The sequence below is a fragment of the Abramis brama genome (genome assembly GCF_963993115.1).
Source record: "Abramis brama genome assembly, chromosome: 20".
Classification (NCBI taxonomy): Eukaryota; Metazoa; Chordata; class Actinopteri; order Cypriniformes; family Leuciscidae; genus Abramis; species Abramis brama.
Window position 1 is genome coordinate 11,041,236 of NC_139982.1, and position 21,799 is coordinate 11,063,034.

The following is a 21,799-nucleotide window of genomic DNA, read 5'->3' on the forward strand; positions in this document are numbered from 1 at the left end:
CGTTGTATCTTTGCAGATGTTGTTTATGCTCAAACAGCAACATTACAGACTCACTAAAGTTAGAAAAGTGAAATCATAAGTAAGTCATACTGCTGCTGCACAAATAGCAAACATCAATTACCCAGAGCAGATCTATACAGGTGGAGCTGGGGAAGGTGGAGGGTTATAGACAAACTCTGAAAGCACGCTGCAGACACCTATAGCAGTGAATGGTAACCAGCCATTTCTTGAGCAGCAAGCTCATTGGCTGCAGATGTGGCATGAACCAATCGGCTTGTGCCAAGTAGTTAATGCTGTAAATATCATCAGCTGCATTAAGGATCCATCAGCCGGCGCCATCTAGAGTTTCATGACAGAACAAGGCATATATACATTACCCAGCTAACAAAAATAAGTTTCTAAGAATGTTTTGCTAATGTTCCCATCAAGTTATGAAAATGTTATTTCTGAATGTTCTCTGAACGTTCAAAACGTCCAGTTTTGTAAATGTTTAAAAAAATGTTTTCTTGGTATGTGAATATTAATGTTCATTCCGTTTCATAATTTTGCAAAAAAATGGGAATGTTTTTGAATGTTATTGAAACATTCTGAAACAAGTAGTCACATTTAAAAAATCTTCAATGAAATAATGTATACCTTGAACAATGTATAATGTTTTTATGCTAACACTTTGAGAATTATTTTAGATTATTGAAGATCAGACAACTTTGAAGTATCGTTCTACTGTTTGTTCATAACTTTGAGAGAAGCTTGCCAGAACATTAGTCAAACTTCTGAGAACATTGGGTGCGTTCACTCCATGTTGAAATTACCGTAATTACGAGATTTCAACTTGTAAAAAGCATTCACTTCCTCATTGAGCTGGTAATTACAGCTTGAAGAGCTGAGAGCTCCTACTGCAGATTCATTTAGGTGATGATAGTCTTGCAAATTGCCATAGAAATGCATAATTCCCAGTCCGAGGACCTGAACAGCTCCGTTGTCATCTCGAAATTACGGTAATTACAACATGGTGTAAATGCAGCTATTCCTTAGCTGGGTAGGCCAGTGCTTCTCAAACCTGTCCAGGGGAATATTTTGCAGTTTGGCTCTTTAATATAAAAAAATAAGAGCTGAAATGCAAAATGAATGAGAATAAAAATGAAAATGAGAATAAGTTGATTAAATTACAGTGCAGAATTTCTAAAAATGGATAGTAATGAATGGCAGTGAGAGAGTATATCCAGTATGTTTATTATTGCAGACCTTATGTAGCTCCGCCCCTTACCTGCTCGTTTAAGAGCTGCCAACTCTCAGGCTGTAACAGTTGTGTTCCTGTTTAGTCTATTTAGTCACATGTCTTTTGTTTTCCCGCCACTTATCCATTGCCATGTCTCATCATTAGTTCATCATCATCACCTGTGTCTTGTCAATTATCTTCATCTGTGTCACCTGGTTTATGTTCATCAGTATCTGTATTTAGTTCCCTCTGTTCAGTCAGTCTTTGTCTGTTCTCGTCTATGTAATGTTGTTACCAGTGAGTGTATCCTGCCTATTTGTATCGCTTAAGTTATATTTGTAAGTAAACACTTTGTATTTGAGCCTTCTGCCTTCCTCCTCTTCTTCTTCTGCCTGCCAGAAGAACGGACCAAATAACGTGACAAGATGGGCATACTCATCACCCCTGCCAACTCCACCAACGGTCTTCTGACCTGTTTCCAGGACGGCCGTCACCTAGAGGAATATGTCGCAGAGTTCCTGGAGCTCTCGGACGGGGTAAGCTGGGCAGATGACGTCCAAAAGACTGTTTTGGTACGGGTTGGACGATCATCTGCACCAGCAAGCTCCAGCAGCAGCGATCCCGGGGATGTTCGTTCGTTATCTGGATTACGTACTTTTGTTGAGCGGCTCAGCCTACACTGTGGGTGAGGCTGATTTTAACATCGCCGCTCAACCACCATCACCAGCCCCCGTCACCAGCTGTCCTGAGTCTCATTCCGCCGAGACCGCCCGTCCAGTGTCTCCTGTTCCTGTCCTCATCCAGAGTCCGGACGAGAAGGACTTAATTGACCTTTTTTCCGAGCCTGCACTTCACGTCAGTCCTGCCGAGCCTGCGCATCACGTAATGCCCGCCGAGCCAGAGACTGTACACGTAATGCCCGCCGAGCCAGAGACTGTACACGTAATGCCCACTGAGCCAGAGACTGTAAACGTCATGCCCGCCGAGCCTGAGACCGTTGACGTCATGTCCGCTGAGCCTTCACCGCTGGTCCCGTCCAGCCCAGAGACTTTTTCACCGCTGGTCCCGTCCAGCCCAGAGACTTTTTCATCGCTGGTCCTGTCCAGCCCGGAGCCCGTCTTGACACCAGAGCCTGAATTCCCACCCAGCCTCCCTCTCCCTCCTCCCATCTGACTCCTCTCTACCTTTCCTCCACCACTGCCTGGCAGCCCCTCTGTTCCTGTATCCACCTTTGAGGAGGTGGAGTCGCCGAGGATCTGCCTGCCACCAACTCCTTCAGGGTCGGTGGATCCCCGGTCTCTGCCTCAAACCTCCTCGACCAGAACTCCGCCTCAGCCCAACAGTCCATTGACGTCCCCTTGGCTCTTACCTCCTTCAGCTCCACCGTTGCCCATCAGTGCACCAGTTCCGTCAGGCTCCCTCATCCCCCCGGATCCACCCTGGTCGCTCGTCCACCTTCCCTCACCTCTGGACTGCACTCCTCTGGCTTCGCCTTGTCCCTTGGTCCCCCCGGCTCAGTTGGACTCCTCACTCCCGTCAGTTCCTCCTTGGTCCTCACTCCCTCTGTCTTCACCGCGCCCTTCTGTGTCCCCGCCTGCACCTCAGTCGCCTGAGCCGGCAGCCCCGCCATGTCCCGCTGGATCTTCGGTGTCGCCTGTCTCGTCGGCTCTACGGCTCCACCCTGGTCACCTCTCCCACCTGCTCCGCCCCCGTCAGTCGGCCCCCTGGTGTCGTCATCCCTACCTCCACCATGGCTCCTCCCTCCGTTTGCTCCGCCCTGGCCGCCAGCGCTGCCTGCTCCATCTGCTCCGCCCTGGTCCCTCTCTCCCTCTGCAGTTGGTCCCTCCACGGCACGAGGACGCGCCTACCGGTAGGGGGGAGTACTGTAACAGTTGTGTTCCTGTTTAGTCTATTTAGTCACATGTCTTTTGTTTTCCCGCCACTTATCCGTTGCCATGTCTCCATCATTAGTTCATCATCACCTGTGTCTTGTCAATTACCTTCATCTGTGTCACCTGGTTTGTGTTCATCAGTATCTGTATTTAGTTCCCTCTGTTCAGTCAGTCTTTGTCTGTTCTCGTCTATGTAACGCCGTTACCAGTGTGTGTATCCTGCCTATTTGTATCGCTTAAGTTATATTTGTAAGTAAACACTTTGTTTTGGAGCCTTCTGCCTTCTTCTTCTGCCTGCACACACCCTGACACACGCATTCAGTGTGAGACTCACGCAATTGACACTGCTCTTATGCTCTCACGCCAGAAAAAACATTGTGGAGCAAAGAGGACACTGACACCGACAGAGTTGACAGAGCAGGTTACTTTTGATAAGAAACAGTCTCAGCTTTCAAATTCTGTCAATTTTATTACAAAACTCAAATACTAAATAATATTGTGGTGCTTTTTAATGTGACGTGACAGATCGCTGTCATGTGAACCCATCTGTCTTCCTCTTTACTAGTTACAGCACCAAATAAACAATGAACATCAGAAGTGCAACGAGGTTTAAAGTTCAGGGAAGAACTGGCAAACGTTCAACTAAATTTTTATATCAAAATAAACAACAAAACGAAAGTAAAGCGACAGCCCCTCACGGACAACTGCTTCTCTCTTCTTACACTGTCATCCCTCCTCCTTTTATCCTTCCGTGAGACTCAAGACCAGTGTGGCGTGCAGCTAACTCTCATTAGCACTCGTGTCACCGGCCTCGCTCCTTTCCCACAGCTCTCGGCCCCACGCTGCTTGAAAGATACAGTACAGCTTACTGAAATGTATCTTGTCTCATGTTGTGAGGGACCGAGAAGCCAAGAACAAGGAACACAAGCTTTGCACAAAAAATGGGTCTTTATTTGAACCCAAGAAAAAAATTTTACTTTACAAACTCATAAATTTCTTACAACAAAAATAAAATAAACAGAAAATGAGATCAAAACAAGTTAGACAAAAAACCAACCAAACAAACTAAAACTGACCTGCTCAAATGAACAAAGCAACAGCTTATAAAGGAAAGGATGGGCCCATTACAAATTAAGAGGGGAAACAATTCAACTTTACATTCAACATATAACCTTAAATGAATCAAAATCAAATCAAACAGAGATATATAGTAAATAAAGATAAGGAAAGCAAAATGTAGTCAAATATCATAAATGTACAACTAAATAAATCAATTAATAAAGACATTAACATTTCTTCCTCCCCCGGGCAATTCCCAGCAAATGGTATGTTCGGGCGGAACCAATAATGCTTAAGTTCTGTTCCTGCCCAGACTCTAATCCTCATCACGCCAGGATGCGGCTGCAGCGGACCATGTCTGAAGTTCATCACGGTAAACTTAAACTCAAAATAGAAACAAATATAAGTAACATATACAACGTAACTAATTTGTGTGCACTTCAAATCAGTAACAATGTATATAAAAATGTGCTGTAAATGTAAACATGTGAAAACCTAACAATAAAGAAGTAATTAATATTGTTTGTTTGGTGTGGTTATGATCCATCATTATAATGAAACAAATGAATGTGAATGACAAAATAAAAATTTAAATAAAGATTATTCTTAAATACATGTTCTTTGTGTAAATGTATGCATGTGTGTGTGTGTGTGTGTGTGTGTGTGTGTGTGTGTGTGTGTTAATACATCCACATTACCGCTCTTGCGCGGCCACACATGTTCAATGAGTATTTCAACCGTGTAAAGACATAAATGAAACAGCTTCTGAAAAATGTGTCACATGAAGCCATTCAAGGACCATATAGCATGTTAGTTAGCTAGAAAAATTAAATCTTGAGTGGATAATGTTTGTAAATATATGCACTAAATTATATATTTATTGTATTTTTACTCTTATATCATTAAAAAATATAACGTTATTATAAAAATTATATTAATTTTTCAAGAATGAGTGGTTCATTTTAATGTGTTGTCAATTTCCTTGAGAAAAATTAACATGTAGACCCTACTGTACCGGATATTTAGCCAAATGAATCGATATTGAATCAAGATCAGAACCGAATCGCAAGCTTATGAACAAACTCCCCTTTCAAACATTACAATGCTCATGAGAAATAAATTTATTTTAATTCGACAGCAATGCCATAGAAATGTCACCGCAAAAAGATGGCTGTGCGCTTGTTTCTCTGGTTCTAAGTGCTAAGTAAATATAAAGATCTCATCTTTGGATTGCTGTTCCCCTCCTGACCATTACCATGGCATCTACGCTAATTTTAGTGTCTTTGTTTATCCCGAGGTTTTCCCGCAGCCTGCCGGATCCAGGCCGTATCCAGATCTGACGAATGACCTTCGCCTGGACCCGATGACAACGCAGTGCTGAAGTGCCAACTAGTCTCTCCCTATGGAGGGATCCCTTTACCACTCTACAGATAAAGCGTTGTCGGGAAACTCAATTCGCATATCTACCCCGAATTGATAAAATAAAATTCTGTATCAAAAATTATAAGGAAACACCAGTACTTTGTTTAGGCTTGGTTTGTAGGGAATTACAAACCTGCGCACATACAGTATATTCAAACACACATAACTATAGAACCAATTCTTAATGCGCATGTGAACGCCATCAGCGTTTCTCACAGGTTCGCGTTTAAAGTCTATGTAGAGAGAATTGTGTCGTCTTAGCGGCCCCTAATTTAATATCAAATGATCGTTGCGACGGAAGCGAATCAATCATAACTAACCTTAGCTGGAAAATAACTTTACTAAAGAACCGCTATAAAGCCAAAACAATCTCTGTTACCATAAATTATACGTTTATCTCTGTAAAGCTGCTTTGAAACAATCTACATTGTTAAAAGCGCTATATAAATGAAGACTTGACCATTAGAGGGTGCTCTCCTTGAGTCTTCTATGCCATGCTCCCTCCAGGCCTACAGATGGCACTTATACTCTAAGCCCTGATCTCTCCACTCCTGCAGATGGCGCCAACGTCCCTAACCTTGTTCAGCACTCTGCTCGTTAACCCTCATACCATTCACCTGTGTCTAGCCCTTTATAAGTCCGTTTGTTCCCTGCCTTTGTGTTCAGTCTTGAGCCTATGTATCAGTTCTCAAGTTAAGTTTGTTCTTTATTATACCGTTTGACCCTTGTGTCTATTTTGTTTTACTGTTTTATGGAAGCTCGACTTTCCTTGTTTATTTGTACTTTATATTTTTTCTTCAAGTAAAGATTATATTTTTGGAAAGAAACACAGGCATCCTGGCTCATTGCTCTTCTGCTTTTGGCACAACCAGGATTTGTCAGAGATCCTTCACTTTCTGAGTTACCAGTCTCAAGCCTCCTCATCCTGAGACCCACCTCCTGATCTTCCACCCAGATCTATGGTCGCTTTACCATCAGAGCCCAGACTACCAGCCCCTGAGCGAATTGAGGGCAGTCCTGAGAGATGCAGAGGTTTCATTACCCAGTGTACACTGGCCTTCCAGCTCCAGCCCAGCAGCTTTCTCACTGAAAGTAGTAGAGTGGCTTACATCATTACCCTTCTCACTGGCAAGGTATTGGACTGGGCCTCAGCCTTGTGGGATCAGAAATCTCCACTTACAGCCGACAGTCAAGACTTCATTTCTGAGATGAAGAGAGTTTTCCATCATCCAGCTAGTAGGGGAGATGCGGATCACCGCTTGCTCAATCTCTCTCAAGGTACCCGGAGTTTGCTATTGAGTTTCGCACTCTCGCCACAGAGAGTGGATGGGATCAACAAGCCCTGAGAGCTACCTTTCACCATGCCTTATCTCCTGAGCTCAAGGACGAGTTAGCATTCTGAGACCCTGATCTCGAATCCCTCATTGACGTGGCCATCCGGGTAGACCATCGTCTCAGGGAACGCCGACAGGAGCGACAGCAGGAGAAAATATTGCTTGAGTCTACTAGCCCTATTAAACTGCCTTCGTCTCCTAGTGACCCCGAGGAACCCATGCAGCTGGGTGGAACCAGGATATCCAAAGCTGAACGCAACTGACAGATGAGAGAGAGATGCTGTCTCTATTGTGGCAAGCCAGGTCACTTTCGCTTTGCATGTCCTGAGTTGTCGGGAAAAGCCAACTCTCGTCCAGGAGGAGGGGGGCCCGGGCGAGAATAGGAATCATCCCCTGCTTGGCGACCTCTGGTTTGACCATCCATGCCACCATCACCCAGGGCATTCAATATGATCAAGTTAGTGCCTTTGTAGACTATGGGGCCGCTGGGAGTTTTATGGACTTTGAGATGGCCAAGAGACTTTATATTCAGCCTGTGATGCTTCAGAAACCCCTTAACATTACGGCAGTTGATGGCAGTCCTCTAGGTTCAGGACAGGTTAATCATTGTACCCCACCTCTCCAGCTAAAGGTGGGCCAACACCAGGAACAGATACAGTTCTTTTTGATTAATTCTCCTAAGATCCCTCTAATCCTTGACCTACATGTTGACTGGTCCTGAGGGATTGTTAGAACCTGGGGAACTAACTGCCTGGTCTAACATCACCGTCTGCTGTTCCCCCAATCTACTAGAATTATTCCCAGAACCTTTGCCAGATATCTCCATGATCTGTCTCTGTTCCCGAGACCCTGTCCACGGAAGTCATGGCTGTTCCCAAGATGGAGCCAGCTAAAGCAAGTCTCTAGCTCATCTTCCTGAGTTATCCCGAGTTCCCCTGGAGTATGTGGACATCTATGAAGTCTTCAGTAAGGACAGAGCAGCCTCACTGCCCCACATAGACCTTATGATTGCCCTATTGAACTGGTTCCTGGTACCTGCCCACCTCGTGGAAGGCTCTACTCTCTCTCTCTGGTCCTGAAAGATTAGCCATGGACAAATACCTCAAAGAAGCTCTGGACAGCGGATTCATCCATCCTTCCTCCTCACCTGCAGGAGCCATTTTTTTCTTTGTTGAAAAGGATGGTAGCCTCCGACCCTGCATAGACTACCGAGGTTTAAACCATATTATCGTCAAGAACCGGTACCCTCTTCCCCTCATGACCACGGCTTTTGAGATCCTGCAGGGTGCCACCATATTTACTAAACTGGACCTTCATAATGCATACCATCTAGTTAGAATCCGTGAGGGAGACGAGTGGAAGACTGCATTCAATACTCTGACGGGCCACTACGAATACCAGGTAATGCCATTTGGCCTGGTTTTTTTCTCTCGTCGGCTTACCCCAACTCAGAGAAATTATGATATTGGGAACAGGGAGCTGCTGGCCATTAAAATGGCATTGGAAGAGTGGAGGCATTGGTTGGAGGGGGCCAAACACCCTTTCCTCATATGGACGGACCATAGAAACCTCACTTGCATCCGGGAGGCGAAGAGGTTGAATTCTCGACAAGCTCATTGGGCTCTCTTTTAAGTGAAGTTAACCGATTTAACTTCACTCTTTCCTATCGCCCAGGTTCCAAGAATCTCAAACCAGATGCACTCTCGAGACAGTTTGAACCACAAGAGGGGGAGTCCGTTCCAGAACCCATTCTCCCCACTTCCAAGGTAGTGGCCCCCATCCAGTGGGATATTGAGACGGCTGTCAAGAGGGCCCAACTGAGACCAGGTAATGGCCCTCGTGGGTGCCTCTTTGTCCCTAACTGTCTGCCTTCTGAGGTTTTGCAGTGGGCTCATGCTTCCCTCCCTTCTGGACACCCGGGAACTACCAGAACATGCAAGCTTGTCCAGAGGAAGTTCTGGTGGCCTAAACTGCACAAAGACGTCCGGGCCTTCGTCGCTGCTTGCTCCATTTGTGCCCAGAATAAGGAGCCTAGGACCCACCCTCAAGGCCTGCTGCACCCACTTCCTATTCCAAGACGCCCTTGGTCCCACATTTCCTTGGACTTCATCACAGGCTTACCACAATCTCAATGAAATACGGTAATTCTGGTGGTGGTGGATAGATTTTCAAAGACTTGCCATCTCTTACCTTTGCCCAAGCTCCCCACAGCAAACCAAACAGCAGAACTGTTTATGAGGCATATGTTCAGGATCCACGGCTTCCCGCAGGATATGGTTTCCGACCGGGGTCCATAGTTCACTTCCCGGTTCTGGAAGGCATTCAGCCGGCTCATCGGATCTTCCATCAGCCTGTCTTCCGACTTCCACCCCCAGTCCAACGGCCAGGCAGAGAGAGTAAATCAAGACATTGAAAGGACATTAAGATGCCTGGTTGCCAATAATCAATCCACATGGAGCTCTCGATTAATCTGGGCTTAATTTGCACATAACACCCTTTACCATTCCTCCCTAGACTTGTCTCCTTTTGAATGTCAGTATGGTTTCCCTCCCTCTCTGTTTCCCGAACAGGAGCCAGAGGTTGATGTCCCTGCTGCTACTCAGCTGGTCCGCCGGTGCCGATGTTCCTGGGAAAGAGCATGTGTTGCTTTATTGAGAGCCACCCGACAACAACAGAGGCAGGCTAACCGACACCGGAGGGTGGGACCCATGCTTCACTCAGGGTAAAGAGTATGGCTGTCAGCCCGAGATCTTCCTCTGCAGGTGGAATCCCCCAAGCTGACCCCGATGTAGCTGGACGATACATCGGTCCATTCAAGATCTTCCCGAAAGATTAATCCAGTTTCCTATCGACTCCATCTACCCAGGTCCATGAAGGTTCACCCCACTTTTCATGTTTCCCGGTTAAAACTTGTTGTTTGCTCTACTCTGTCCCTAGTTAGGAAGCCTGCCCCAGTACTCGCATCACTGATGGCCAGCCAGCTTACACAGTCCGCAGACTGCTTGATTCTCACCAGGTCCGCGAGAGAACTCAATATCTGATGGATTGGGAGGGCTATGGCCTGGAGAAGCAGACCTGGGTTCCTGCTCGAGACATCCTGAATCCAACTTTCATCGCAGAGTTTCATGGAGCCCGAGGGAACTGCCAGAAGAATGTCAGGAGCCGTTCCTAGAGGAGGGGCTCCTGTAAAGATCTCATCTTTGGGTTGCTGTTTCCCTCCTGACCAGCAGGGGGTGCTCTCCTTGAGTCTTCTATGCCATGCTCCCTCCAGGCCTACAGATGGCACTTATACTCTGAGCCCTGTTCTCTCCACTCCTGCAGATGGCGCCAACGTCCCTAACCTTGTTCAGCACTCTGCTCGTTAACCCTCATACCCTTCACCTGTGTCTAGCCTTTTATAAGTCTGTTTGTTCCCTGCCTTTGTGTTCAGTCTTGAGCCTATGTATTCTGTACTTCAGTGCTCTGTGATCAGTTCTCAAGATAAGTTTGTTCTTTATTAGGACTTTATTTGACCCTTGTCTCTGTTTTGTTTTATGGAAGCTCGGCTTTCCTTGTTTATTTGTACTTTGTATTTTTTCTTCAAGTAAAGATTATATTTTTGGAAAGAAACACAGACATACTGGCTCTTCTGCTTTTGCGTTCAACTGTTGGGGAGTTAGCTCAGTGGTAAACACCTTGCACTTGAGCATTGCAGACTAGGGTTCGATCCCCACCTAAGGCAGCCACATTATAGTAAAGGTATTTTTCAGAATAAAAGTTCAACCAGAAAATGGACTATATTCGGAAAATGATGTTTAAAAGTGTTCAAGGCTTTGAAGAAAACAAATATATCTGCGGTGGATAATTATGCACATGTAGTGTGTAAATATTGGTGTGAGACAGTGTTGGCATGCTGTGTTTGTGTTTTTAGGAAGTGAAGGTATCATTTGTCCATATCAAGTCTGTTGCTAAGGACCCTAGGCTACGGATAACAGTGCTCCCGCACAACCCTTCATATCTAATGACTATAAAACATGACTCATATGAGTGCAGTATAGCACCTGGTGTGCTGCTGTTCACACAAACACACACACCTCTATCACACAAAACCAAAATGACATATGTATTTATGTATTTGTGTGTCGCACGGAAGAACCATGAATCAAAAGATCAGGTGGACAGTAATAGTCATGTTCACGCACCATCAAAGAGCAGGAAAATTCCTCATGTATAAGGTAACCGGCTTAGGTCAACACATCACTGTTCACGGCAACACGAGCTGCGGAGAAGCGACGGGCAAAAATAACTTGTTTACATCACAGTGGCATTTAATAAAATCATGTTTTCTGAAAACAGACAACCATGCAAAATATATCATTAGGCTCACTGAGGCAGCGTGTCTCATTGTCTATTAATGCATTTGATTATAATGACTTGTTCTGTTTGCAGAGGACGCTGTGAAAACACACTGCAAACTTTTAAGGGTTGAGTGTGTGTGTGTGTGTGCGGTTTTAGAGGTGAATGAGTCAATCAAAAGTGGGTTGGAAATAATGAATGTGTGTTTGTGTCGACAACTAAAGTCACAACATGCTAAAAATAATTTTAGTATGTATCGCAGACTGACTGAGCAGCACTGAATTATAAATGAAATAATTTCCCTTTTACTTTATGAATGAATGAGTTATTTCCAAAGAACACTGTTTATTTGTAATCTGTTTAGAAAGTGAATTGAAATAAAGCACTGAACATAATTAAACCTCAAAATGAAATGTATTTTTATTATTGTTTATTTTATTTAATTTTTATTTTTATTTTCTCCTGGCCATAGATGACTAAATCTAAATATCAACATGTGAGATTTAGTCAGCCGTAATAGTTCTGAGGTTAATTTATCTAATTTTGTGTCTCTGGAAAATAGTGATTTATGACATTTTATTATGTTGAATATCAAAGTTTTTTGTGTGTGTCTATTTGTTAATGAGGGATTTATGCTTTGGGATTTGTGGAGTAAAAGTTAAGTTTAATTTTAAATTAAAAAGATAAAATTAGACCCTTGGGGTAAGATGAGCCACCCAGAAGGCCCCAAGTGGCATGTTGTTACTGGTGTTTTTATTTTTAAATTGAATAATTATTGTCATTAACAGGGTTATTGTTTAATTTCTCCATGAATTAGATGGACTTTCAGACATATTTGCTTTCATTAAAACCCACAGGTTAATTGAGTGAAATCATTAAATTTGCATTCATAGTGTTGCTATTATGACATATATTTAAATATGTAAATATTCTTATGCCTGTACATAAGTCACAGTGTAATTTTACCTTTCAGATAAATCTTTTTTTACTGGGATTTTGCTTTGTCTGACATCGTTTATTTCAATTATTCAACTAAATTGTCAAAATTCAATTTTAAATATAATAGTTGATTTAGTATTTTACATTAATGATACTTTATTTCATAAAAAAATATAAATAATAATAAGAATTGTATCAAAAGTCATTTTACAGTGGGTAAGATGGCCTCTTTGAATAATTTTACATTTTGTTCTATAACAACTAAATTATCAAATTCTATTTATTTCCCTTAATATCACATTGGCTGGTACATCATCATCCTGCACATGCTAAACATATATCTTAAAAGTAAAACCACATTGTTCTTAAGGGGGGCATCTTCCCCATCTTCCCCTAACTTTATATCACAGAACAATTGAGTGAGATTTCAAGACAGTTCTAAATTAGTATTTGCCACTATAATGACTGGGCAGTTTGTGTAAGAAAAAGACTGAAATGTGCAATGTTATTTACTGAAAAATGATTTAGTTGATTCGGTTAAGATGACTCTTGTCCGAATATGCCTATTTCCATACTATATAGTAGGTGAAAAACAGCATGTGAGCCAAATAGTATCAATTAATAAATAATAAATATTATCAAATTAGCGAAAAGTCCCCGGATGACCTTCAGTGAGATTCTGAAGTGCACATCCACTGGATCATTTTCTATCCCATGAGGCCACAGGAGAGGAGTTATGACTGGCGCTGTAGGTCACATGACTGTGACAACATGGCGGATGTACCTCTGAATTTCATTCTAACAAATAAAACATTATTTTGTAATCGGTCACAAAGTAAGTTGCAAACCAAATGTAGTACATGCGATTTCAGACTCAGCAAACAAGTTTAAATTATTAAATTATTCATTTATGAACTGAACTCGCTTCACCGAAGGTTATCCGTGAATAATATAACAATGAACCTTTGGTCTGTTTCACACACAAAGTTATCAAATGACTTCAGAAGACTTATAGCGCAGCAATCTTGTTGACAATATTTACAAAACGTTTATAGTGATTTTGCATCCATTTTGAAGCTTTAAAGCTTATTTATAGTAATCGCATGTGAAATATCTTCAGATGTGTTTGCTCTGCAGAAGAAAGTCAGTCATACAGGTTTGGAAAGACATGAGGGTGATGATGACAGAGTGTTCATTATTTGGGTAGGGTTCTGGTTAGACCTTTTGTTGCATCCTGGAGGTAATTATAACCCATTATAACCCATTAAAAAAGTTGACATTGAATTTATTACTGTAGAGAGATTTATCATCATAACTACAACCACCATGTAGCATGACACTCTTCACACCAAAACACCACGCTTTATAACTCCATAACCTTCATTATTAAGTCATAACAAAAATAATTTCATTAGGTGTAATGCTTAACAGATGATACGTAATATACATTACCAAAATATACAATGCATTACTAAGTAATGCATTTAATTTCATTTAATTATTTTGCCCTTGAAAAGTAAAGTAATGAATTTTTCTTAATTTTTCTGTAATTTAATCAGCTACTTCTGATCTAATTGCATTAAATACCGTATAACAATTCTATATAAAACAATAGTGGATTTAACATCCAAATTTAACATCTAATGTTAAAATGTTTTTAATGTAACCTTCTCTATTTAAATACTTTGGTCAGTTCAGGAATAATTTATGCAATTTTAAATTATTTATTTTTCATGTCTATCAACTTGTTGAGCTTGATATAGGATTTAGAACGTAATTAGTAATAAATAATGCTACTTTTTAAAGAGAGTAATTAGTACAGTAATCTGGTTACACTGTTAAAGATGTATTTAAGCTAGTAGTGCCAAATTAATTACTTTTTTAGAGTAACTTACCCAACACTGGAACTATTGATTATTATACATATTATTATATGTTTAGCACGATGATGTTTGAAAATGATTTATTAATGAAAATTATAATATGAATTGTTACCAGGTTAAATCACTGGTTTTCTGTTGCTGGTAGTGAAACTAATCCTTTACATTACCAGCCACTGATTCATGCTCTCACACACACTTTCATGAGCTCAGTCTAGCCCGAGCCGAAACACACTGACCAATAAGGGTCGTCGATGGGCGTGGCTGTGAAACGTGTTGGCCAATAGGAATACCGAAGGGCGGGGCTGAACTCTCTCAACGCTGTCAAAGAATTTCCTCATGGATTTGCGGTCTTTGAGTTGTCATGTTATGAGTTGTGGGAATGTTTAATTTGGATATTGTGATCGACATTGCGGTGATGTATGAACGACTTTCGTTTTTAACTTATTTAATACTTCTTTGTTGACATCACTGCCTTTAGCACATCCATGTGAGATCATCGCAACTTCATTTCTGCGAACTTATTTCTCAGTTATGATGAATAATATGCAAACAGTTGCGCGGTAGATTTCCCCGTGGCCGGGGCTCACTGACAAGAATGCTTTTGGTTTGACACTGATTAATTTTGATAAAAGTACACTTGTGGATTCTTCAGGAAGATACACAGGTTTTATTCCAGCATGTCCCGGAGGAAACAGGCTAAGCCACAGTATGTTCTCATCGGTGAGTTTTATATCACTTTCTGAACTTGCAATGCTGATGGAGTTTGATCAAAACGCGCAAATTTAGGAATAAGTACAACACTTTTAATGTTTCGCATGTATAACTCTTTCCCCAGGATTCTCACATTTTATTACAAAACAACATCAGTGAACTGTCATTTTGATAGGCTACCTGCAATATATGATCTGTAGTATATCAATTAATCACTGCATGAACTGATGTTGAATCAAAGAGTGTCATTTTAACAACTTAGAAAAAAAAGCTAAATTATGTTTTCATTGTAGCTTTAATTTGATGATGGTGATGATGGCTCTATTTACAAATGTTCAAACCAAAAAACGTATGATAACAAATATTAAAATATTAGTCAATATTTAGTTGTGTCCCACATTTTGCACTCAATCCTGTTACTGCATGATTTTCAACCTATTACAAATTTTACATTCCATAAATGGCGTTACATGGCGTAAAAATACCAAGTAAATTTTCTAATTAAATTTCTAAATTCGTACACAAAATGTAACTTGAGTGACTTTGTAAAACCACTGAATGGGGCTAGTTTAATTTAGGCTAGTTTAATGTGCAACTCTGTAGCTGTATGTTTATTTAATGTTTATTGCTAGAAAAGAATAACTGTTGACAAAAAATATACCTTATTGTTGTACCCTATTAATAGAAGGTTCATGCTGTAAAAAAATTTAGTGACCGCAGATGAAATTAAATGAAATAAGCATTAAAAACAAATCCTACTAATTTTATAAACCTTCTTTTCTGAAATTAACTTTTCAAAGTGTTTGCTGGACCTTGTCTGTCTGTCATTTCTAATGCTGAAACATGCACACACACACACACACACACACACACACACACACACACACTACAGGCCAGTTTTGTTACATCTCTTCCCACTGCTGTAAGGTGTTATATTGCTGGCTGTTGCATGTATGAGGTCATCATGAATGTAATGGATCAAAATGTACTTTTTCATTATATGCAAGTTTTATCATTAAAATGTAAAACAAAACCTGTGAAGCTATCCTAAATATGCACTTGAAACAAAGGTGTTTTATTTAATGAATGCCAGTCTGGAAATTCCAATGAAATACATAGTGTATTTAGGAGATATTTACAAGATGCTCAAAATGGCATAAAGTTATTCTGAAATTTGTGCAGATTTTGCTACATGATCATTTTTTTAATTACTACTTGATAACTATGAAGTTATTTTAATTTAATTTTGAGACAATATCTTGTATTGTTATGTCTGTTGAGAAGAAAGCTAATGTGTTGTCAATTGCTAAGCTTTGAGTTTACATTGAGTTGCCATCTAAAATGCTCTAATATAATAATTTATATCTTTTAATTTTTTTCTTCTTGAAATACAGATCATATGATGGAGAATGACCCCACTCCAACCCGTGATGTCCATATGTGTCAACAATGCTGTGCTGAGTTTTCCAGTATAACAGACCTCTATCAACATCAGAAAGACTGTTCAAAAGACCAGTTAGTTCTAATAGTAAGTGAAAACGAAAGCCTAGATTCTCCACCTTCTGGCCTCACAATCAATTCATCATTCTTCAACACTGAGGAGCATTTGAATGGAGTGACACGTAATGACAGTACGGAGGAACATTGTGACTTTTCTAATGGTAGAGCATCAGTGGATGTTGACGAATCCTTACACATATTTGAAAACCGCAATCATGACATCGCTAAAAAGTCTCATTTACATCATGATAATGAAGACTATGCTGATGGCTTTAGCTCAGCATACTCAGCTGTCCTACCTCAAGAGAGTACCTTACTTGAGTTATGCAAATTATCAGCCATTAATAGCAATGTCTTCATTGAGAACCTAGAAAACACCAAAGTTGCTGTTGCTCAGTTCTCACAGGAAACTACTTTGAATCCAAAGACAAGTTGCAGGAACTCTAGCAACACCACATGGGCCTCCTCTAGTTTGATTGAGCAGCTGTTATCACTGCAGCAACAGCAGATGCAGCAATTAAAACTAATCGAAGATATTCGACACCAAATAATGCTATTAGTAACCCCAAATTCTGATAAACCTTTGGCTACAAACACCTACAATGGTCTGTTTCAAACCAGTTCACTGAGAAAACTCAGCTCACACCTCTCAGAACAACTCACAACAGCTGCTGGGCTAGTGGAAAACCTTACTGCTAATGCTAAACAGTCTAAACATGTTATTTCACAAAACAACCAAGATGGTTCAAGGGATGAAAAAGGAAACTCCCAAATGACTGAAAAAAATAGAGATGACCCTTTGCCATCAAAGGTTGGTAGTGATCGGTGTAGTAATCAAGGAAACACAGTCAGTGATAAAGTTGATGACACAGCTAATTCAAAAACAACTTCACCATATCCTGCTTCATTTACAGATGGGATTCTAAACAAACTTGAATTGGCCCATAAACAAAACAGCTTTAATATGTTTGAAAACTCCTTGCCTAGTATTGGGGCAATTGTAGAGGACCTGAATGCTTTGACTGCCCTAGCCCAACATAGGAAAGTCAAACCTCTCAATGTGAGTTTATGTGAACACAAGAGGCCATCCGAAGATTGTATATTCAAGCACAAATGCAAGTTCTGTGCCAAAGTATTTGGAAGTGATAGTGCTTTGCAAATACACCTGCGGTCTCACACTGGAGAGCGACCCTACAAATGTAACATATGTGGGAATCGATTTTCCACCCGTGGAAATCTCAAAGTCCATTTCCAACGTCACAAGGAGAAGTATCCTAACATACTAATGAATCCTTATCCGGTTCCAGAGCATTTAGATAATGTCCCAACCAGCACAGGTATTCCTTACGGCATGTCTCTGCCTCCTGAGAAGCCTGCTCTTAACTGGTTGGATAGTAAACCTTTAGTGGGTAACTCTCTTGGCTTTGTGCTTCCATCATCTTTGCCAAGTCTTCCACCCATCATTAAAAAAGAGGAGGAAGGGGTATCAATAACCAAACCTCATAGTCCTGTTGTCAGTGAGGTGTGTGAGAGAAGTAATGGGCATCAAGAGGGATTTGGCAGTAGCCCTCCTCTAACTTCAAATGAGAAATTTCAAGAGGTTACACAACCCTCGAGTATCGCTACCTTACTAAGCTCCTCAGGGGAAGGTTCAAGAGACGACATTGCTATTAATACCTTGGTCGGTACGAGATTAATAACTGAGCTAAAATCAGAGCAGCTAGAAACCAAATTTCTTTTTGGAAGTCTTCCAAATCCCTCTGGAGCATCTGAGACTTCAAAGCTGGAGCAGTTGGTGGAGAACATTGACAAGAAGTCTACTGACCCGAATGAGTGTGGAATCTGCCACCGGGTTCTTAGCTGTCAAAGTGCCCTTAAAATGCATTACCGCACCCACACCGGAGAAAGGCCATTCAAATGCAGGGTGTGTGGACGGGCTTTTACAACTAAGGGCAATCTCAAGACACACTATAGCATTCATCGTTCCATGCCAACTCTTAGAATACAGCATTCTTGCCCCATATGCCAAGAAAAGTTTACAAATGCATTGGTTTTACAGCAGCATATCCACATGCATATGGGTGGTCACATCCCTAACGTCCCACTGCATGATAGTGAAGAACCCATGGACCAGGACACTGACTCTGTAGATGGTAGGACCTTGGAAGTGGATACCTTTCCCAATGAGAACATAGAAATTATGGAAGGTATATCCGATTCAAAATACCAAGACTCTTTACCAGAAAGTCTATGTTCTTCAACTGCTTCTTCTGTGTTTACCAGAGCAACTGGGTCAGAAAGTCAGATTACAGTTTCAGATGTGGAGAATTTGTCAAACATCAATAAGTTGACTATGGGGAATGGATCAGTGGATAGAGACTGTTTAACCCAGAGATCATCTTCACTAAACAGAGATCATGAGAGTTTAAGGAGGAGGATTTTGGCCATCACTGAGACAAACCCCTCCTGGAACCCATCCTGCCCCAATGACTGTGCTTATGAAATGCAAGGATACACAACGACTGACAGAAACCTGAAATCTGCTGAATCAAACAACTCAAGCCTACAGTCTAGTCTTACAGTGTCTAGTTTACTTGACGGAACATCTGGAGATATACCAAATGATAGCTTGACTATGATTTTACCCTTCAATGAACGGGGATCCCTAAAAAGCAATGTTTGTGATATTTGCAACAAGACGTTTGCCTGTCAAAGTGCTTTGGACATTCACTATAGAAGTCACACCAAAGAGCGCCCATTCATCTGCACTTCGTGCAACAGAGGGTTCTCAACCAAAGGTAACCTTAAACAGCACATGCTTACCCACCAGATGCGAGACTTACCTTCACAGCTGTTTGAGCCAGCAAATCAGATCCTGATTTTTCCTCCAAACCAGTTTCTACCCTCCATGGAACCAATCATTCCGTCAAAAAGAGTTGAACACAATGGGCTCATTAAAAAAGATCCTAAAGATTTACCCACAGGTATAGTTAGCTCAACAGCTTCCACATTACCTCTGCTCTCCACAGCAACACCACTTCGACGAACAGCTAAACAGCACTTCTGCCACACTTGTGGGAAGACCTTCTCTTCTTCAAGTGCACTGCAGATTCATGAAAGAACCCACACTGGTGAGAAACCCTTTGCCTGCAACATATGTGGACGTGCATTTACCACTAAAGGAAATTTGAAGGTACACCATTCCAAGGTTGTTAAAGGTGTTCCATCACTGATTGCCAGTTTGTATTTTGTTGCTTTTATGGAATCAGTTGTATTATCCCAGATACCTTATGACCAACTATCTACTTGCCATTTCCATCCTGTTTTCCATCTAGGTTCATATGGGAACTCACATGTGGAGCAGTTCTCCAGCCAGACGAGGTCGCAGGCTTGATGGTCCACTCCTTAGATCCAATTCTGAGCGATTTCAAGACGCTCCCCCAAAAGATGTTGTGGATAAAGTGCGTAACGGGGACTCCGTAGGTCTCTGGAGCCAGTACACCTCTCTCACTAGTGGTTTGAGTGTGAGGACCAATGAAATACCTGTTATTCAAAATGGTGCCATACCTCACCTGTCGATTTCTGCTGGGCATCTGGAAAACTTACAACTCAACAGAGCTTTACCTTGGCTTGAGAGATTGAGCGAAAATGGTGCAACGTTTCATTTCCGGCAATTGGTTGAAGATAATAAAACAACAGTGACTGATTGAATTTCGTCTTTTAGGATGCAAACCCATAATTTAAATGTGATGCAATTTCATAGGTGTGCTGTTTCATTGGGGGTTTTTTTGTACAAGTGTACCCTATGTAGTGACATTATTAAAGATTCTGCTGTTGGTTAATGTTGCCTATATAGTCTGGGTAGATTTTTACAACTGAAGTAGTGTTGATTGTATTGTATAAATTAATTTGATGCTATTTTGTTGTTTTGCTGAGGAAGATTATAACTATTGTTAATATGCAGCTATGATTTATTATTTTATAGCATTTAAGTTTTTTAAATAATTGAAGGTATCATGCATCACATTTGCTAAACACTTGGTTGTAATAGGTTTTGTAATGAGGTACATTTGTATTTAATGGAGAAATGAATCCCTATTTCTTTATCAAAAACTATTTATCAATCACTGTTTCAAATTAATATCATTTGTGCTTGAATTGAGTGTTCATTTTATACTTACAGTTTTTGCATTGTTAATGTAAACAACACTAAAAACACTAAAACTATTTTTATTTTTGTATTGTTTTAAAACACACTCTGTACATTTAAATTGTTACATTGGAGGAACTGTTATGTATGACGTTAGTTCATGTTGTGGCATCATGTCTTGAATGTTATGGCAACTGCAAGTTCTCAAAGCCATTTTTCCATTTTAACTGTCATTTGGCTTATACAAAGCACAATCATTTCACTTCCCATTTGATTAATAAAAGGAGTGTGCTTTTGAAATGACTCATTATATTTTACTCATTATAAGTTGTACCATATGAGTATACCTTCAAGCACCTGTCTCTTCCAGTGATTTACTTTTAACAAAGAAATGATTCTTCCCCTACTTCCACACACAAGCAGAATTCATGCCCTTTCTCTACTGATAAAAATCTAGGTCACCTTGTCCTCTGCATTTACATTTCAATAAACTTACCAATAATAACACATTGTGTTAATACGCAATGATCTTTGCCAATGGAAGATGATACTTCTTCAACCAAACAGAATAATAGAGGCCATTCATGGAGCAGGTTCGACTCATCAGCTCTACCTCATGTCTGTAAACCTCACAGACAGATGGTCAGCAATGGTTTAGCGTTTCTTGTGTGTATGTCCGTTTAATAGGTGATAAAATGCTTTATTTGAACATGTTGTGGTTGTTTTTACTGTGGTAATTATGTTATGAAATGGCTACTGACTGTTATAATTGTATTTCCCATAGCTGCCAGTCAGAGGTAGCTGGTCCTACTGAGTCCCAACAAAGATTTATTGCTCAGTTTAGTCAAGTCAAGTCACCTTCATTTATATAGTGCTTAAAACAATATGGACTGTTTCAAAGCAGCTTTACAGAGAAAATAGGAAATTAAAGTAACAGATTGTTTTGGCTTTACAGCACCTCTAGAATAAAGTTATTGTCCAGCTAAAGTTAGTTTTGATCGATTCACTTCCGCAAGCTTTAAAAGCGCAAACCTGTGAAAACACTGACGCCGTGCACATGCGTATTACGTTTAGTCTATAGGTATGTGCGATATATATGTGCGCAGGCGTGTAGTCTTTCTTTACAAATTAAAATTTACCCAAAAAAGCTCCAAAAACTTAATAACAGATTACTTTAATGGTGCTGTTATGTTTGTCTCCACCTCATTAGGGCTTGTCAGATGTAGTCTTGATAACTTTATGAAAACTATTATGGCATACTGAGTGGTCCATTGTGTGTGAGCTCCTCCATAGTGATACATCCTGCAGAGTTGCTTTAGTATGACCAAAAACATCTGACTCATTGAGGTCTGTTG

At 40.8% G+C, this 21,799-nt stretch overlaps 1 protein-coding gene across 2 annotated transcripts; it reads left to right on the forward strand.

Annotated features, from left to right (window-relative positions):
* Positions 1-14,454: 14,454 nt before the first annotated feature.
* sall1b (spalt-like transcription factor 1b) lies at positions 14,455-21,128 on the forward strand. Of its 2 annotated transcripts, XM_084094324.1 has the most exons (4): positions 14,471-14,500; positions 14,736-14,803; positions 16,189-19,487; positions 19,630-21,128. In XM_084094324.1, coding segments are annotated over exons 1-4 (3,744 nt in total). In that variant the 5' UTR covers positions 14,471-14,498; the 3' UTR covers positions 20,005-21,128. The 2 variants fall into 2 exon arrangements, with proteins under 2 accessions (XP_083950451.1, XP_083950450.1); XM_084094325.1 differs by having other exon boundaries at positions 14,455-14,803; positions 16,189-19,502.
* Positions 21,129-21,799: the final 671 nt, after the last annotated feature.